At 61.1% G+C, this 18,840-nt stretch overlaps 1 protein-coding gene across 1 annotated transcript; it reads right to left on the bottom strand.

Moving 5' to 3' along the window:
* Positions 1-106: 106 nt before the first annotated feature.
* Positions 107-18,425, bottom strand: ARHGEF1 (Rho guanine nucleotide exchange factor 1). Its single transcript, XM_045045525.1, is given in 33 exon segments — positions 107-461; positions 768-870; positions 971-1,140; positions 1,417-1,503; positions 1,592-1,662; positions 1,939-2,025; positions 2,161-2,248; positions 2,765-2,932; positions 3,013-3,088; positions 3,354-3,431; positions 3,626-3,726; positions 3,822-3,936; positions 4,026-4,151; positions 4,382-4,464; positions 4,850-4,996; positions 6,440-6,585; positions 6,868-7,035; positions 8,078-8,183; positions 8,892-9,029; positions 9,163-9,198; positions 9,275-9,371; positions 9,517-9,616; positions 9,893-9,922; positions 10,360-10,418; positions 10,420-10,491; positions 10,493-10,608; positions 10,806-10,848; positions 11,048-11,146; positions 13,352-13,465; positions 13,922-14,005; positions 14,088-14,130; positions 15,674-15,804; positions 18,293-18,425. Coding segments are annotated over 31 exon segments (2,946 nt in total). The 5' UTR covers positions 15,688-15,804; positions 18,293-18,425; the 3' UTR covers positions 107-461; positions 768-786.
* Positions 18,426-18,840: the final 415 nt, after the last annotated feature.

The following is an 18,840-nucleotide window of genomic DNA, read 5'->3' as shown; positions in this document are numbered from 1 at the left end:
AAAGCACAGGAATCAATGAATGAAGAACTGGAGACGAAGGGGCTGTCAGACAACCCAGGAGGGTCCAGAAGCCACTCCAGAGCCCCCACCCTCACACACACAGACCTCTCCTTAGGTAATATATATTAAAAAATAAACCTCCAATTCAGGGTATAAAAAACAGAGCAAAGGCACTTGGGGGTGGGGGGATGGAGGGGTGGCCCAAGCCCAGGCAATACAGAGCCGGCCCGGGGAATGGGAGGTCACTGTGGGTCCGCCCTGGAATGAAGCCCTGAGTCCCCCAAGCAGAAGGCAGGAGGGAGAGAAGGCCAAGGCCAATGGGAGGTTGGGGGGAGGCCGTGATCCCAGCTGGGCCCCCCAGGCACGCCTGGCTCCCTCTCCTCAGGCCCTTGGGGTTGGAGATGCTGCGGCAGCTGTGCGGTGGGGGCGGGTGGCCCTCAGTCTTGCGGAAGGCCTGGGGGCTGGAGGGGAAGGGAAGTGGAGAGATGAAGACAGCAGCAGAGAAAAGGCAGGGAGATGGGGGAGAGGGTGTGGAGTTGGGAGGACAGAGGTGGGGGGCAAAGAGAAGAGGGAGGGAAGGGAGAGGATGGGCAGGGAGGGGACAGAAGAGCCCGAGAAGCAGAAACTGATGGCCAGGAGGTGGCACGGGGAGATGCTGCAAGACCAAGGGAGAGAGATGGACGGGGCTGTGGACAAGGGAGCCCTGAAATGCCCATTCTGGTCCCTCCCCTCTGGGCAGTGTTGGGGCCTCTGGTTCCCCCACTCACCTGCCTGGGGCAGGAAGCCTCAGGTACAGCCAGGCTGGGGGACAGGGTTTTCCCCAAGCTGAGACAGGAGGAGTCGTACACGACAGAATTCCTCTTCCACCTCCTGGTTGGGGGGGTCGGGGGCAGAAAGGTCATCAATGAGTGACGTCCCTCCACCGAGCCCCATCCTCCCCCCCACTCTGACCCTCCCCCCAGGCCACCACCTCCAGCTGTTTAATGGTCTCCTCCAGGCTGAGCAGCTTCTCCTGAATTTCCTGGGTCTGGGTCTGTGTCGGGCTCGGGGGGCCGCCCCCCGGGACCCCATCCCCTTCACGGGGAGGCCCCGCCCCACTATCTTCCTCCGAGGGAAACAGGAGTTGCTTCAGGGACAGCACTGGCCAGGGACAAGAGGACAGAGTCAGAGGCAGGACTGGCAAAGAGGGGAGGTGGGGTGCGGAGGTGAGCCTGTGGCTAGAGCTGGGGCAGGGTGGGAGGGCACGGAAGATGGCGTCCTGGGAGAGGTTGAATTGAAAGGTCAAGGAAGGGACAGAGGCTGCAGAAGGAGGGGCTCGGCCCCCCGAGGGTGGTGGTATAGGCCTGGCATGCAGGCCCGGGCAGGAGGTGAGCTGGAAAGCCGGGCTGGCAGCAGGACGGGACGGCACAGGGCTACCTTTCTCAAGGGCCTTGGCTGCCAGCTGGCCTTCAGGGCCGGGTCTGCAGTAGGGCAGGAGGGTGCTGAAGATTCTCTCCATGCGGCCTGGGTGGGGGAGCAGGGAGGGCGCTCAGTTCCGGCCGGGTATCCTTGGCAACCCTGCCCCCTTCCAGCACCCCCCGAAAAGGCTCACCGTCAGCTGGGGGCATCTCTCGGCCACCACAGTTGCCATTGTCCGAGCTGCTGAGCAGGGGTTCCCGGGTGCTGTGGGGAGAAGTACTGGGTGACCCCACAGCCCTGGGGGGCAGCAGGGAGACAACAGCAGGGGGCAGAGAGGTTCAGAGACAAAGAGAAATTGAGGCTGGAAGATGGAGACAGAGGGACCTGGAGAGGAGCCAGATGGGCTGTGACGGGGTGGTGGGTGTGCACGCACGTGCACACACACGCACACACACACAGGGCTAGAGCTCAGGTTCTGGGGGCACAGAAAGAGGTCTCCCCCGGCTCCTCAGCCCTCCAATTTCCTCCCAGGCCCCTCACCTGCTTGGGCTGGGCCGGGGTTTGGGGCGAGAGGCAGGGGCAGGGACCTTCAAGGATCCAGCGGTCTCCGTGATGAGGGCACACCAGCTGGGGAGACAGGCCCCGGGGCAGTCAGAGCCCCCCAGACCCTGTGTCCGGGCCTCCCACCGCCAGCCCTGCCCCATGGAGACCCGGGGCCTGGACCTCCTCTTCCACCCAAGCTTAGAACCCAGACCCCCTCACTTCTTCCGTTCCGACACGGTCTGGGCCACCAGCTCGTAGATCTGAGCCTCTTGGTCCCAGGTAAAAATGACATAGAAGGCTTTGTGATCTGCAGGAAGAGGGAGGGGGGGTTCGGAGCCAGGGTCACCCCACCTTGTGCCTCCCCTGAGCCTGGGCAAGCCCCTGACTGCGGTGGCCTCGGACGCCCCAGCTCAGTCCGTCCCTCCCTCTCACTCCCCCTAATCCATCAGGCAGCCAGTCCCCAGTCTAGCTCTACACACAAACCCCCGGAGCCCCTGGTGCAGCTTCCCGGCAGCACACGTGCAAACCCCTCCTCACTGGGCTCCCGCCCCCACCGCTGCTCCCCCACCATCCCCAAGAAGCAGCCACGGTGTCTTTTCGAACGCCGGTCAGAGCTGGCTGCTCCTGTGCGGGCACGTGTAGCTCTAAGATCTACAACCCGGCCCGGCCCCCCGCCACGGCGAGCTGGGGGCCTCTCACACCGCCCCCTCCTCAACCTCTGCAGCGGCCTCCCAAGTGCTAGAACGTGCATTCCCCAGCTCTCTAGAGGGTCACCTCCCATTCCACGGGCGGGTGTGCCCGGGGCCGCCGGGCCAGGCCTCACCGGTGGCCACCTCGCGGGTCATGGCGGACGTGAGCCGCAGCACGGGCCGCAGCATGGTCTTGCCGTCGGGGGTGGGCGTCAGCGTCCGGCTGTGCGACTTGAGCAGCAGCCGCTCGTCCTGGCGCTGGAGCAGTAGCAGCAGGTCGTCCAGCAGGAGCACGTGGACCTCTGCAGGGCAAGGCCGGAGCTCAGCGGCCTCCCCGCTCTGAGTGCCCCGCCCCTGGGCCCCACTCGGCGCCAGCACCCACCTACAGCCTTGTCCTTCGTCACCCGCCACGTCAGCGGGCCCTCGTGGACCAGCTTCCTCCTGGTGATGTCTAGGTTCTGGAGGCAGGAAGGAGTCACGGTCGATGCAGGCGAGGGCAGGGGAGGGTCGGGATGATTCACAGGGCCAGGGTCGTAGTCGGGGATCATCAGGAGGGGCAACCCGCTGGGAATGAGGAGGGGTGCAGGGCGCAGGGCACAGGGGTGGCTCTCGCTCCCTGGGTGCATTATGGGAGACTCCCCGGGGCCAGAGGGTCAGGGCTGGCTGAGGGCAGGGGAAGGCAAGGGAGAGGAGAGGAGGGGAGGCCAGGGCAGGCAGAGCCACCTTGAACTCGTTCAGCATGGGGTCGCTGCTCTGCCGCAGGTGGGACAAATCCAGGCGCTTCTGATAATCCTTGAGCCGCTGGGGCAGGGAAGGGAGAGTCACGGGGACAACCCAAGGGCTGGGGCTGACCGACAGTGACCCCGAGGGGGACAAGCCAAGGGCTGGGCCCGACCTCCCAAGAAGTGGCCCCGGGGAGGACGAGACAAAGGCCGGGCCAACCTCTGCACACATTCGTCCCAGTGCCCTGGGCCCAGGGCCACACGCGGGCTCACCAGCAGGTCCTCCATGTCGCGCACAGCTTGGTTGACGTGGTGCAGAATTTCCCGGCAGCACTCAGCCGCCCGCTCCACTTTCTCCCGTTCGGCCAGCTCTTCTGTGGCAGAGGAGAGACCGGCCCCAGTGAGCTCCAGCCCCGGAAGCTCGGGTCCCACAGCCACACGGGAGATGGGAGAGCGGGGCCCGCGGTACCTGTATTCTGCCCGATGCTCTGCAGGAGCAGGGGGTACTTGGTCAGGCGCTGCATCTCCGTGGGGATCATGTCCTTCAGCTGCAGGCGGCGGCACCGTGGGCGGCTCTCGGCCTCCTGAGGGGAGAGCAGCGTGGAGGCGGCTCACCTCGGGGACTGGGACACCAGCCCCCTCCGGGGCCCCGGGGTCCAGGCTTCCCCCTTACCTGCACAAAGGCACAGAACCGAGGCTCCTTGCGCTGTTTGGCTTTGAGCTGCTCTAAGGCAAATGACTGGTGGCTGCAGAAGCGGGAGGAGATTTTCTGGAACCAGGAGCCTTCGGCACCATCAAACTATAGTGAGATTCAGGCCAGGGAGGGTGTCTCAGGTAGGATTGGAGAGAGCAGGGCCTCACGTGGGAATAGCGGCCTAGACAGGAGGACAGGGCTAGGGGCCCAGACCCCCGGGTCTTGATGGAGGGGAGGCTTGAGAGCTGGCCTCCTCGGGCCTGGATTCCAGGTCCCTGGCTGGGAGGAGGGGCTCCCGGGGGGGGGGGGGGGGGGCAGGGGCTGGGCACCCTCACCCGGGCCAGCAGTACATCTCCGATCTCCTCAATGAGGTAGCCACTATCCTGCCTCCGCTTCATCAGTTGATCGAGGAACTGGGCTGTGGAGCGCGGTGAGGAAAGGGGGTGCTCTGTCAGGGCCCTGTGAGGACCTCCGTCAGGGTGCAAGGTTGTGTGCAGAGCCGGTCAGGAGACGGTGGTGGCTGGGCTGCAGGGTGTCTGCCTGATCCTTGGGGCCAACGGGCTGTCCCCCACCCCCACCCTGGGGCCAACGGGCTGTCCTCCACCCCCACCCCACCCCCACGCTTATTGATGTGCCCCATGGAATGTGAGCTCTGGGGGTCTGGGGCTGTCCCCACTGCTAGAAAAGAAGCTGGCCGGGGTAGGGACTCAGGGAGACGTGCTAGGCTCCAGGTCTAGCCGCCAAGGCCTTGAAGGAGGGGGCCCACGGTGGGGCGCACTGTGGGGCTGCTGCCCTGCACTCACAATGCACCTCGATGAGCTCGTCCAGGCTGGGGAAGATGTACTGTAGCTCCTCCAGGGGGAAGAAGCCTCCTTCTGCCATGGGCTGGTAGAAGAGGTCGTGCAGCACCCGGAGCATGCGCACGTGGGCCGCCTCGGTCACCAGCAGCTCTGGTGGGGGGCAAAGAACAGGCAGCATGGCTGGGGAGAGTGCAAACTACAGGGTGCAGTCTCAAGGGCAGGTTGGGAGAGGGGGATGAGGACGACTCTCTCTGGACAGTCATTTGCCCCTGAAATAGCCACTGAGGGTTCCTTAGCCCATCACTGCTTTTCCTTGGCTGCAGCAGCCAGCCAGGCTGTGGCCACGGCTCCCAGTTTGCCTGGCACCGATGCATTTCCCGGCGCGTGGGATTTTCAGTGCCAAAGCCAGGAAACTCCCAGGCAAACTGGGATGATGTGGTCACACCACCGCCAGCAAGCCTGCAGCTGTGTTTCGTGTCTAAAGGTCCAGTGAGTCTCTCAGCCTTGGTTTCTGGAACAACAACAACCCCTCAAACACACGCTGATAGCCTTGGATTCAGGGACCCCACCCCCAGAGGGACCATATGCTTGGATTTCAGGGGCCCCAGGAGTTCCTGGAGACCGAATGTACAATTCCACATTATTCGTATTTTTCTGACTAGAGAAAGTGCTGTGCTGTCTGCTACGGTAGCCACTAGCCACATACGGGCCTTCGAAATTTAATTAAAATGAGATGAAATACAAAATTCACTTCTCAGTTGTACTGGTCACATTTCAAGGGCTTAAGAGCCATTATGTGGCTGGTGGTAACCATGCTGGACAGCACAGATGTTGCGTGTTTTCATGATTCCGGAAAACGCTATCAGATGGCGCTGCTTTACGTTTGGATCACGTCCCTAGTAGGATCTGTAATACAAAAAGGATTCACCTAACTGCCCTAAAAATTCTAAACGAGTACCCTTCTTACTAAGTAACTTGTAAATGAACTTCCAAACCAGAGCTTCCAAAAAGGTCTTCTACTTTTGCCAAACCCCCCTCCACACAATTTGAAATCACAGAAAAGAACCGAGACAGAAATGATACTCCCATCATCTCTCCGCCCAGAAGCAAGCACTGATGTATTATCTTCTGAAACTTGCCCATTTCGCCCCTAAACGGTTAAGATCACAGTAGTAACCGTCACATCGGAACGTTCTTACCCAGCCCCACACCCACGCTAAACATCACGTGAAACATCTCCGCTTCGTGACAGTCTTTTGGGGTAGGACCATTACTATCCGTGTTTCCCAAATAAGGAAACAAGGATTTGCACTAGAAATACAACTTTCTGTACCATTTCCAGCTCCTGCCTGCACTGTCCCGCACTACCAAAAACTCTCTGCGAACGTCAGTTTGACGGGCTGACAGCCACAGTCCTGTTCCACGAGTGGCTGTTCTACAATTTACATAATGAATGGCCCTCAATGGGAACAGGCCAGCTCGTAGTTCGGCCTGTTGTCATTGACCCCCGGGTGGACATCTCCCCCGCACCTGTCTCTTCGGCAGAACTGGGCTGTGTGGCTGGCCACAGGGGGTGCAGGGAGGGGTACTCACCGCTGATAACCTCCTGCCGCTTCACCTGGCTCTTGGGCAGGCTGTGCAGGGTGCCTGGGGGGACGAGCTCCCGCCAGCCAGGGGGCTCTTCTGGTTCCAGCTCTAGTCCAGACCGACCTGGGTCCCCTTCATCTCCAGGCTCAGGGCTGTGGGACAGAGGCCTTGTTAGGGCCCCGGCTTGGGGCATCCCAGGGAGAAGACCTCCATTCCTAGTGTCCAACCCCCGCTCTGTGGCCTTGGCATTCAATGCCTCCAAAGTAGCCCATATGCCCCCAGATCTCTAGAAAGAAGAGTCCCACACCTTTCTGGTGACCTTGGTGACCTTAGCATCCAAAACCCAGTTCTCTGTCACTCTGGCAACAACCCCGCCCCCACCATCCTTCTGACTCTCCAGGCTGCCTCAGTGGATGGGGGGAGGAATGACCTACGTGGCTCGTCGGGCAGGGCCAAGCACGGCCGTGGCAGAGCTGGGGTCCATGTCCACGTCACTCCGGGAGCGGCCCCCACCCCGGCCCTTAGCCCCGAGGCTGCCCCGGGAAGGCCGGCGGCGGTCACTCACCCGCAGGCTCTCCGAGCGCCCCAGACGCCCCGATAGCCTGGACCCCGAGGCCAAGGACAGAGTCAGCCAGAGGCCAGTACAGAGACAGGGAGAGACCAAGACAGGGACAGAGATGGGGAGAGACCAAGACAGGGACAGAAGGGGAGAGGCCAGGACAGGGACAGAGGGGGGGAGATACCAGGTCAGGGACAGACAGAGAGACCAGGACAGGGACAGACGGACGGGGGTAGGGGAGACCAGGACAGAGATTGAACATGCAACAGAAGAGAGGAGAGAGTCAGAAGGAGCAGTGGGACTTCGGGGTGCTGGGGCAGTGGGGGTGGTCAGGAGGGGTAGGGAGGGAAACCCAATATGGAGCACAGGACTGACCCCTCCCTTCCCTGAGGCAGGGGGATGGTGGGGGCAGAACTGGGAGTGAGGTGGGGAAGGGGGTTTTAATACTTAGCTCTTCTGCTGGGAGGGTGATGTCCCCACCCACCCCTTGCAGGGTGAAGGGGAGGGGGTGGCCCATGGGGAGAGGGGAGGGGCTGGGAGAAGTGGGGGAGGGGCTAGCCCTCCCCCAACCCAGGGCCCAGGCACCCACCTCTTCCACTTTCTGGGGAGAGAGGGGCACAGGGTCAGAGGTGGACCCAAACGGAACCCAACTCACCTCCCCCACCCACCAAAGGGTCCCCAAAGCAGCGGCACAAGGACAGGCAGGGGGCAGAGCCTGCCCCCCAACTGTGAGGGGGACAGGGCCCCCAGGCATGGAGCACACAGGGTGGGGGATGGAGGACAGGGCACCGGGAGGCAGGAGCGAGGCGCTGGGCGGTGGCTTAGAAGAGGAGGGAAGGGCTGAAAACTTGAAGGGGCTCGGAGCGCAAGAAGAGGAAGTGGGAGGAGGAGATGAGAAAAGAGGAAGCCGGAGAAGGAAAGAGAAGGCGGAAAATGGAAAAAGGGAGGAGCAGGGCAGAGTGGAGATGGTTCGGGGACAGCAGGTGCAGATGGCAGCGCGACCCGGCACACGGCACACGCCTCCCCCCCTGGTAAGCCTGGTCCTGCTCCCAGCAACCCCTCCCCCCGCACCCGGCCCCGGGCACCTCTCTGTCTCAGCACCCTCCTCCGTGTTCTCCGGGGGCACCACGGGCTCCAGGCTGGCCGGGCCCTGCGGGGGCGGGTCCCCCAGCTCTGGTGGGGCATCAACACCTGTGCGGGCAGCGGGGGAGAGCGAGGCTGGCTGCCAGGCCCTCGTGGCAAGACGCATGCTCTGGGGGCCTCCGTGACCCCCGGGGAATGGGGGACGGGGGCTAAAACCACCCAATGCCTGCCAGACACCAGAGGCTGCCCTGCGCTTCAGCGGGGGACGGACAGATGGAAATGGAAAGGCCTCTGAGAACACGGCTGTGGGCAGCTGGGGCCGGGGGGGGGGCGGAGGCGGTGAAGAAAACACTGAAGCAGGGAGGCCGGGTGCTCTGCATGATGCCTCCGCGTCTATTCCCTCTCCCGAGCCTCAGCCGGGACTTACGGGAAGGGGGGGGGGGTGGTTCCCATTTAGGAACGAGGAGCCTGAGTCTCAGACAGAGGAGCGACTCCCGAGATACAACACAACTAAGCCGCAGAGCCAGGATCTGAACCCAGGCCCAGCCAAGCAGCTGTCTCAGATCCATGGGGGTGACTGACAGTGTACTGAGAGGGTCCTGGGAAATGGCGCTGTGGGGGGCTGACGGGAAACGTAGTCCAAGCAGGTGGGAAACGCATCACCTGGAGAGCGGTGGGAGCCTGAGAGGAAAGCTGTGGAATGGGTGAACTGAGGGAACGGGGTGGTTTTATTAACAAGACTGGTGACCAGGAGCGGGGGGGGGGGGGGGGGGGGGGGGGGGGGGGCAGTCTCTCTGAGAGACCCAGGAAACTCACCTGGCTCCCGGTCAGGGCTGTCCCCAGACAGAGGGTGCAGGGAAACTCCAGCGATGTCCTGCCCGGCAGCCCCAGTGTTCCGGTCCCGGGAGGGCACCCCCAGGCCTCCCTTCCTTTCTGTAAGGCCTGGCTTCTCAGCTGGGGAAACATCCAGGAGAAAGTGTAAGTGAGAGCCCAGTGACTCTAACCCACACAGCAGCCTGTGCTCCAGCTCCATCCTACAGCCCCCCACCCCCTCCCCAAGGCCCCCGGCTAGCTTCAGGACCATTACCATCAGCCTCGACTTTGAGGTGTCGGAAATCTGGGGCTGAAATGAAAAGACGGGACCATGAGGCGGGGGCGGTGTGGGGGAAGTCAGGGAGGGCCGGGGCCAGCCACCTCACCCTGAGGCTCTCCCCGATTCCAGCGGGCAGCATCCAGGAAGATGCTCAGGCCTTTCTTCGTCTTGGTTGGCTCATCTGACCGCCGATTCCCTATCATCTAAGGGAAGGAGGAGAGTGGAGAGGGGGCTGTGCATTTCTGAGACCCCAACAAAGCTGAATCAGACCCCAGGAGGCCAGAGTCACGGGGCTCCCCAGGAGTCCCTGGGGAGGAAAGGGCCGGGTTTGAGCGCTCAGGGAAGCACCTTTTTTCGGCAGAAATTCCTCCCTGACTTCTTGTCCCCGCTCTTGGTCCGCACCCCAAGGTGGCGCATGTACAGGCTGATGGCGTTGACCACGGCGGCACTGTGGGAAGGGGATGGTGAGGGCCCTGACACGTGCACAGATGCGCACACGCCCATGGCCGCAGGGACACCGCTATCCCCAAGCCTTCCCCTCCACGTTCGCTCCCCACCCCAACCCCACAACAGCTTCCAAGTGAGTGTCTGAGGAAGGGGGAGAGGGCTCCGGAGGACAGGGCCAGGGATGCCGTTCCATGCCCAGGCCCCTAGACCCCTGGTCCTCCTCCCTGGGTCCCAGGGGGCTAAATGCCTCTCCTGCTGTCCTCTCTGCTTCCATCACCTCTTTTCCTCATCAGTCGAGATGGTGTGTCTGTAAAAAAGAAGAAAGAAGTTTGTGATAAACTTGCTAGGCCTGGGTCCCTGCCTACCCGGCACAAATGTCTGGGTTGCTGTCCCCTTAGACGCTGGGACAGGAGAGAAAGAAGAGGCAGAGAGGGAGAGTGCCAAGGCTGAGGGGAAGGAGGATCACAGCAGGGAGGAGTGTCTCTTTCGAGGGCACCAAGGGCAGCCGGGAGCTGCAAGGACAGGACCCAAGCGCCAGGCCCACACACAAGGCTGTGGAAAGACCTGGAAACTCGGAGGGTGCCCCAAAGCTGGGAAGAGAGGACACAAAACCAGACAACCAGACGGATTAAAATGCCAGGGCCAGGGGACCCAGAGCCCAAACGTTAAGGAAGGAACCGTGAAGTTGCAGGGACCACCCCCCCCACAACACACCAGGCTGGACAGGGCACGGGCCCCACTCACTGCATCTCTTCCAGGTGGGTCAGCAGCCGCTCGGCCAGGTGCCGCTCCCGGGCCTCAAAAGCTGGCACGGTCCCGCCCCACCCAGGCCTCCAGCTGGGTCAGGTCGTGCTCCCAGGGTGTCATGCCCATGAGGCCTCTTGGAGCGGAAGTCCTCCAGCAGCTGGCTGACGGTGGCCTGCTGGCTCTGCACCACCTCCTGCACAAACTGCCGCTGGAGGTCCTCGGAGAGGAGGTCGGGCCGTGTGCGGTCTGTGTAGGGACACAGGCAGGGGGCTGGAGGCCAGTTCCACCCACCCTTGGGCTGCAGCGACCAGGGGGAAGGGGAGGAGGAATCTCTACTGTCCCCGTGAGCAGAAAGGGCGGCTTCCCTCCCTGGGACTCCCCAGATACCCCAGCCCCCGGCTACCAACCTCTCCCCCACCCACAGTCCCCTTTTCTCTCCTTACCAAGTTCAAAGGCAACAGTGGGAGGGACTGGCACCCGCAAAACCTGCTCGGGACAGAGAACAGAGAACGGAATGAAGGAGAGGACTGGGCAGTGGTGGGGTCACGGGACCGCAGCCCAGGTGCCCACTGGAATGACGGTCTGAGGGGAGGGAGCGGCGGAGGGTGGGCCAGGGTGGCACAGAGTCTCCCCAGGACCAAAGAATGGGGGGGAGGGGCTGGGGTCCCCCGAAGGTGTTTCTCACCGCGGTCTTTTCCAGGAAGCTGTGGCAGAAGTCGAGGAAAGCCTTTCTGGCCTCCTTAGGGCCCAGTGAACCCAGCATGTCCGCGTGCAGGCAGCAGAGCTGGGGAGACAGACTGTCACTCGTCTTCTTCCCCCTCCCCAAACCATATTCTCCCTCAAAAAGCCTGGGGCTCAAACCTTCTGCTAGTGCTCCCTGATTTCCATCACCCCCCCCCCCCCCAGGCCCTTGCCTCTCTTGGCCTCCCTGGGGCCACCAAGAGCATTTGCTAATTTTCTGTCCTGTGAAATGGCTCTCTCCGGTTCTGTCTCCTGGCGTCACCTGCTACACTAAGACAGCTAGGGGCGCGTACCAGATGCTGCTCTAAACCCTTTAACCACGTTAACCTGGTCAACGTTATCCCATTTTACAGATAAGAAAACTGAGCTCAAGAAGCTTGCTCAAGGTCACACAGCTAGTAAGTGGCAAAGTTTGGGATCAGAATCCAGGCAGCCTATTCCACTACACCCCACTGCCTAGGAAACACCATGAAGCAGGGTGCCCAGGGAGCTTAGTCAGTTAAGCATCCGGCTCTTGATTTCAGCTCAGGTCATGATCCTCAGGGTGGTGAGATTAAGCCCAGAGCTGGGCTCCGTGAGCTGGGTGTGGAGCATGCTTGAGATTCTCTCCCTCTCACTCTGCCCCTCCCCCTGCTCTGCTGGTGGGTGCTCTAGCTCTAAAAAAAAAAAAGCCACAATACCACGAGAGACTTGAGGATGCGTGTGTGTGTGTGTGTGTGTGTTTGTGTGTGTGTGTGTATGTGAGGTTCTGACTTGCCTGTGCCCCAGACAAGGCCTAGTGCACAGTGGGGCTGAGTAAATAAACAGGTGGACAAGTGGGCTCTCTCATTCATTTACTGCTCTTTTCCTGAGGGCTGGCTGTGTGTCAGCCCCATGCTGGGTGATGCTGGCAGGGCACTGGAAACTCCAACCCGACTCCTGGGGTCTCTCATCCGGTAAGGGACATGGTCTCTGCGCTAAGGACTTGCCCCAGCAGGGGCAAGAATCTATTTCTCTGCTGTAACCATTTCCAACAAATCTGCGTCTGCACACCCCCAAACTCCAGGAGAGGCCACGGGACCGCAACACGGGGGCTCCAGGAAGCAGCCCACGGGACCGCAACTCTTTCTTGGCCGCTTTCCCAGCTGATGAGGTGAGGGAGCAGCAGGAGGACAGATTCCAAATGCTGGGGGTGGGGGGGCATCTGGGTCACCTCAGCCAAGCCCCTGGCCCTTGCCAGGCCTCAGTTTCCACATCTGTAAAAGGCCATGGCAGTCAGCACCACCCTGGGCTGAGTTCCAAGAGCTCAGGTTCTAGAAACCCCAGGTTCAGTAGGGGGACCCCCTTGCCTGGAGGGCCAGAGCCTCCATTCACAGGCAAGGGGCAGCTACTTTTCTGGAGAGAAGGCACCTTCCCGATTCCTGCCGATCTCGGAAGCCACAGGATCGGTCAATGCGCCCTCCCTTCTGCATCCCCCAGGCATCCTGCCCTGGCATTTCTATCAGTCTCTGGTCTCCAGAGGGGACCTACTATGCATTTCCAGTGCAGTCCAGTGCTCTAGGCTACCCCCTAACTGCAGCCTGTGCTGGGTTGCCCTGGGTCATCTTGGGAGGAGATCCTTGCCTGGAGCCCCCTCCAGCCCGAGCGGTGGCCTCTTCCTTTCTAAATCACCCACTGGTTCTCTGGACTCTGCATGTTTCCGGACGGCATGGTTCTCTGGGCATCCACCACCGCCCAGGTAATTTCTGTCTGATATCTGTGGATCATCAACTGCATTCTCTCTGCCTCGTGGGCTGCTTTGTGGTGGCTTCTTATTTCTGGACCGGGGCCTCCTGTGCCACCTGGACCTGGGAAGGCTAGTGGCTTTCTCCCGTGCACCAGCCCTGAATGACTGGTGGCACTGCCGAGGCCACAGAGGGGGATCCACTTGCAGGGTCAGTGGGAAAGGTCGCGGTCACTGCCACGGGCTGGGAAGGCGGGGGTGGGGCACGGTCTCTGCCAGCTTCAGGATTCCCTGCTGCCCTCCGGGTGCCCCTGCTGGGTGTACTCTCCCGCCTGCACCTGCTGCTCACAGAGACGGACACGGGGCACCTGCAATCTTGTTGGGATCATGCGGCTAGTTCTCTGGCTCTCTGTTTCTAGATCTTGTGCTGTGTATTCTGGATCTGTTTTCCAAACCCTCCCAGCTCATCTTCACTAGTCCATCTCTCTGAGCGCTGTGGCCTGTCCGGCCCCACCCCTCCCTCTGCCCACCCAGCCTTGCCCTCACCAGGGGTCCCGGCTCAAACTGCAGGGCGACGTGCTGCAAGAAGGCCATGAGGTGGGCAGGCCGCCGCTTCACCTGCTCCAGACTCTGGAACTGGCTGTTTTGCTCCTCTGCATTCTGAGGGTGGGGATGGGGGTGAGACGGTGGGGAGAAGGGGAGCCTTGGGCTTGACCCGTCCCCCACCCACACCACCACGGGCAGTGGTGTCTACGCTGTAAGGGTGGTGGCCAGCGCTGGTGTCGGGGACAGGGGATGAGATCTAATGTTATGCATGTGGGTGACAAGGACAGGCATTAGGAGACAGAGTAGGGGTCTGTGCCGCAATTAAGGAAGATGGTGACAAAAACCAGGTGAGAGTAAAAAGGGTGAAAGTCTGTGCTCTAATGGGGCATCAGGGATGGGGTAGTAGGGGACGGCAAAGGTGGTACCCAGAAGATTAGAGAAAGCGGGCGAGCGGCGAGAGGAGGCAGGGGGCAGCATCCAACGATGGACCTAAGGAGGGAGGGGACCCTGAAGATGGGACTTGAGGCTGGGGCCTAGGGAGACTGGGACAGAAGCTTTTCCACCCCTCACCGTCTCCAGCTCATTCTCAAAATCTTCGTCTTCAGCCCCGATGATGCTGACTGGCACCAGGCCAGGCCGCGGTGGTCCCGGGGCCTGTGGAAGAGGGATGGCTTCAGCTCACAGTGCTCCTCACTTCAGTCCCCCAGTCCTCTCACCCCAGGCTCTCTCCACTCACCAGCCCGCGGGCAATGTCGTCTGCCTCCATGGGCTCCACAGGGCTGAGGAAGAGGAGGGGCCACGGTTAGGGGGGGCAGGAGGCAGCGGCACAGGCACAGGGCGGTTACTCACAGATTCCTGGCCCAGGTGTGAAGGTGAGTAAACAGCACCCGCCCCCCCAATCCGGCGTCCGCAGCTCAATGGGGCCTCTGTGTGGCGACAAAGAGCCCTTCAGAGGCCAGCCAGGGCGGGGGAGCCCAAGGACAGGGAGCCTTGGAATGGGGGGGGAGAGATGGGGGCCCAGGAGCCTGGGTCCATGAGAGAGCTGTGGACATGAGAGCCTGTAATTTGGGGTCCCTAATGGAGGAGGGGCCGGGGGGGCCTGGACTCCTGGATCTGAGGGAGGAGGGGGCTGCAGGCTGGGTCCTAGGGAGGCAGGGCCTGGAGCCAAGCAGAGCTGGGAAGGTTGAAAGGGAGGTAGAAGGGAGATAACTGGGGTGTGGGGGGCTCTCCTCCATCTGACAGGCTTGGGGCAGGATGTTGCCTCTGAACCCACCAGCCCCACTTCCTGTGACAGGAAATCTAATGGCAGATCCCCCAACCCCCAACTCGCTCTACATTAGAAAACAAAACTGAACCTCCTTCCCCAAACCCAGCAGTTTCTTTCCCTCAGGGACCCGGTATCTTCCCAGCTTCCAATCCCAAAAAGCAAGGGACAGTCCTCAGCCAGTCCATCCCCAAGGGGTGTCGGTCTCCCTCACCCCGCATCAGTCCGTCTGGTCGGCCCTCCTGCCCCAGCCAGCTCTCCCTGGCCGTCTGTCCTGCGAATGTGCCTCAGGTCTTCGCCTCTCTTCTCCCTGTCTCCCTTTCCTCCCTCCCTCCCGGCCCGTCTCGCTTCCCCACCATCTCTGCCTCCCTTCCGAGTCAGCCACCTCCCCCCTAACACTGCTTCTGCTGCTCCCTGCCTGTGCCCTGTGTCTCTGCCTGTCTTCCCACGTCTGGCTCTGCAGCCACCTCCCCAAGTCCTCTCCGAGTCACTGTGTCAGATGCTGTCTCTCGTCTCTCTCTCTCTCTCCCATCTCTTGCTGTCTCTCCCATCTTGTCTCCCTTAGAGTCTCCACTTCCCCCTGTGTCTTCCCACCGCCATCTTCTGTGTCCTTAATTAGGCTGACTAATGCCACTCGAGCCCGTGTCAGGCGGGAAGGAGCTGTGGAAACAGGGTGGGGTGGACCAGCAGGGCTGTGGGGGGGGGGGGGGGGGGCCTCTCCCAAAGCTATTTATAACCCCGGTCGCCTCAGACCCAGCCTTCTCCCTCCTCCACAGGCCTCCTCCCTGGCACTCAATAAACGGTGGCTATGATTTTGATTAGGCTCATCAGACAGCGACGCTTTCTGGAGTCTTCAAGTGCTGTCCTGTGGGTTCCCCAGAGCACGCATCGTTTTTATTCTTTTCCACAGAGTGTATCTGTCCAACTTCAAGTTTGGGTTAACTTAAGATTTGAGCACCGTTTAAACTTCACTTAAATAAATTTGTAAACCAAGGCAAAAAGAAAAAAAAAAAAAAAGTGCTTACTTATGACAAAAGCTAAACTTACCTAGCACTTACAGTGTGCTAGGCATCGCTCTCGGTGCTTCTCACATACGAACTCAACGCTCACAACCACAAGCACCCCATGCGATTAGTATTCCCGTTCGAGATGGAAAACCTTCACCAGGCCACCAGCTGCAACTTCTGGGCTGGAAAACATGACCACGCGCATGGAACGTCCGTGCTCATCCCACTTGGGGGGGGGTGGGGTGGCGGGGAAGGTTCAACAGAGGCAGGGAGGTTCCAAAAGGGCAAAGGAAAGGACCCACATTATGTGAGCAAATGCTCAGTGCCAGGCAGACCCCGAATCATGCACTAGATGCTCGTGACCTACTTCATTCCTCATCACGCTAACACGAAATAATAGCTAACACCTGATCTGCGCTTAAGGGCCACTGAGTATGTGCCAGGTACCACGTAACTGTTTTATAGGTATTAACTCATTGAATCCCCTAAGGGACCCCTGGAGTTCAGTTTTATAACTATCCCCCTTTTACAGAAGAGGAAACTGAGGCACAGCTCATAAGGGACAGCGCCAGGATTCAGACCCACGTAGTCTGGCTCCAGAGTTTATGCATTTATCAGAATGTGCTGCTTCAGAGCATGGGGAAACCCCACCCCAACCTTAAGAAACTAAAATCTGAACCGAAGCTGAGACCTATCGGGTCTCTTTATGGTGTCTGGGAAAGTCAGAGGTATGTGGGCACTGTGACCCGGGCAGGAGCGCAGGCTGCTGCTGAGGCTGCTTCACAGGGACTTAGGGCTCAGCGAGGACGTTGGCAGGGAAGGTGAGGGGTTGGCTGCTTAGGAGATACAGGGCGCGGGGCTGCCACAAAGGGCAATTATAGGTTGCAGCCGTCAGATGGATCTCTAGGCAACTGACAAGGCCTAAGGTCCAGCAGAGGGGACGCTGTGTGCATGGGACTGGGGGTGGTGCTGGTTGGGGAAGGTTTAGAAGGTTCTTAGAGATAAGGGTCCTAAAGCAAAGCAGACATGGGTCGGGGACCACATGGGCGCCTGGATTCTGTGCAAGGTTTGGGGTCTATAAGACATTGCATGGATGACCCTGGTCTCCAAGAACCTCTGGGAGGGAGCCTTTAAGAACCTAAAATAGAGTATTCAAATTAAGTCCATGAAGGGCCCTTGTATAAGGGAGGGTACTAATGACTGATCTATTAAGAAGAAGCCTGCATCTATTAAGAAGCCGAGTTTCCATGGGGGGCTAGCAGAAAGCTGGTGAGCCTGTAGGGCCTTGTAATTTATATGGAACGTGGCGGATCCATAACAGCCCCAAATCCTATGTGGGACGTGGCGGGTCTATACGGGCCCCAAATCCTACAGGGGACGTGGCGGTATGCACGGCCAGGGATGCTGGGGCGGACCTGAGGAGTCAGGGTTTGACGCCTGACAGGGGCCGCGTCCCTCACCTGCTCCTGGTCGTTGGAGTATCCACCGCAGCCGCCAGAACCGAAGTCTCGGCGCGCCGGTCCCCCACCCCCAACTCCGAGTCGCTCTAGCTGTCCCCAAATCTACCTTTGCTTCCAGCTCCACTCCTCCCGCCAGCCACTCTAGCCCAGCTCCTGCCAGGCTACTGCCCAGGCGACTCTACTCCTCCCGCCGGCCGCTCTAGCTCTTCACTGCGCCACGCTGGCCAGACAGGGCCGCTCTGGCCTGCCTTGGAGGACTGGCGTTTCCGTATCTCGACTGCTCCTGTCACTCTACCCTGCCCCGCCCCCAGGCCGACTAGAAAGTGGTTCCAGCCCCTGGCCAAGGCTCAATTGGAGAGCTCCCGTGGCCCTTAGTCTCCGGACTGGGCTCCCCACCCTATCTTGCCTTCCTAACTCCGGAACCAGCTGAATTCCCAAGGTGCACGTTAATTTTTCCCCGCATCCCCCCACTCCCCACCCCCCCGCCCCGGCCGCACGCTTTCTGCTGGGGCTGTAATGCAAAAATCCTGTGTTCCAGCGTACCCCTCCCGCAGATACCTTTCCAGTGTAACCTGGAAAAAGTAATTACCTCTTTCCGAGCCTCAGTCTTCCCACCTGTACAATGGGGGGGAAGGTCTCTAGCTCTGTCCCCTACAACCCATGTCTCAGGGTATAACCAATGGCCCAGAAAAAGAGCTTTCCAAAACTGCTTTCAAACGGCGCTCTGCAACTTTCAGCTTCACCGCGGCCTACGGCGTGGTTACGGACGTTTTTCTTTTTAAGTGGCCCTAAAGCATGTGGAGTCGGAGGAAGGTGCTTGAAACACCTGCAAGTTCAAATCCCAACTCCACTCGCTCTCACGGTGTGTGTACCCTGGGATGAGTCGGTGCCGCTCCCCGAGCCTCAGTTTCCCCAGCAGTGCAATGGGAGTGGTCATCCGTCCTCGGCTACACAATTGGGAGGCCCTGACCCCGGCCTCGCACCCCTCACCCCCACTTACTGGGCATTCGGCAGGCATGAGCTCTCTCTCCTCTCTTTGCCCCCTTTGACAGATGGGAAAACTGAGGCCCGGGGAGGGGCGGCCGCTGGCTCTGTGGGGCGCAGCGAAGGCCCCTCCACTGCCGGCAGCGCCCCGGCCCCCTCCCTCCTCCTCCCCACTTCCCCCGGCAGCCGAGGGGCGGGAGGCCGGGCGGGGCCAGGGACGGTGTACCTGGTGTCCGCGCGGGGAGGCGACCGGCGGGGCGCCCGAGGTCGGGCTCGGCGATCCCGGGCCCTGTGTCCCGGCTCCCGCTTCCTGACTCTGGCGGGGCAGGAAGTTGGGGGCGTTTTTTCCGGAGGCCCCCGCCCCGCCGCCCCTCCCCGCTTCCTGCCCGCGCCCCGCGCCCGCCCGGCACCTCCGCTTCCTTCCCCTTCTTGCCGCTCGCCCGGCCCCTCCTTCCCCCCCCCTCGGCCGGGGACCCGCGGGCCCCAACCCCGCCCCGGCCCCGCCCGGCCCCTCCCGGCTTTGTCCGTCTGTCCATCCGCAGGGCGTCGGCCCCAACGTTTCTCGCCCCTGCCGGGTGCCCGCCATCGCCTCCCCTGCTTTCCGTCCGGGTCTCTCGGTCTTCCTCTCTTTTATTTGCCTCGCTGTGCGTGTTTCTTTACGTGCCCCTCTCTGCCACTTTCTCTCCGTTGGGGTCTTTTCCTCCCGCTCCCTCCTGCCCCCCCCCCCCCCCCCCCCCCCCCCCCCCCCCCCCGCTTCCCCTCGTTGTCCCTCCC

This window comes from Felis catus, chromosome E2, assembly GCF_018350175.1.
Source record: "Felis catus isolate Fca126 chromosome E2, F.catus_Fca126_mat1.0, whole genome shotgun sequence".
NCBI lineage: Eukaryota > Metazoa > Chordata > Mammalia > Carnivora > Felidae > Felis > Felis catus.
The sequence above is the reverse complement of the archived record's forward strand: the minus strand, read 5'-3'. Positions and strand labels throughout refer to the sequence as shown.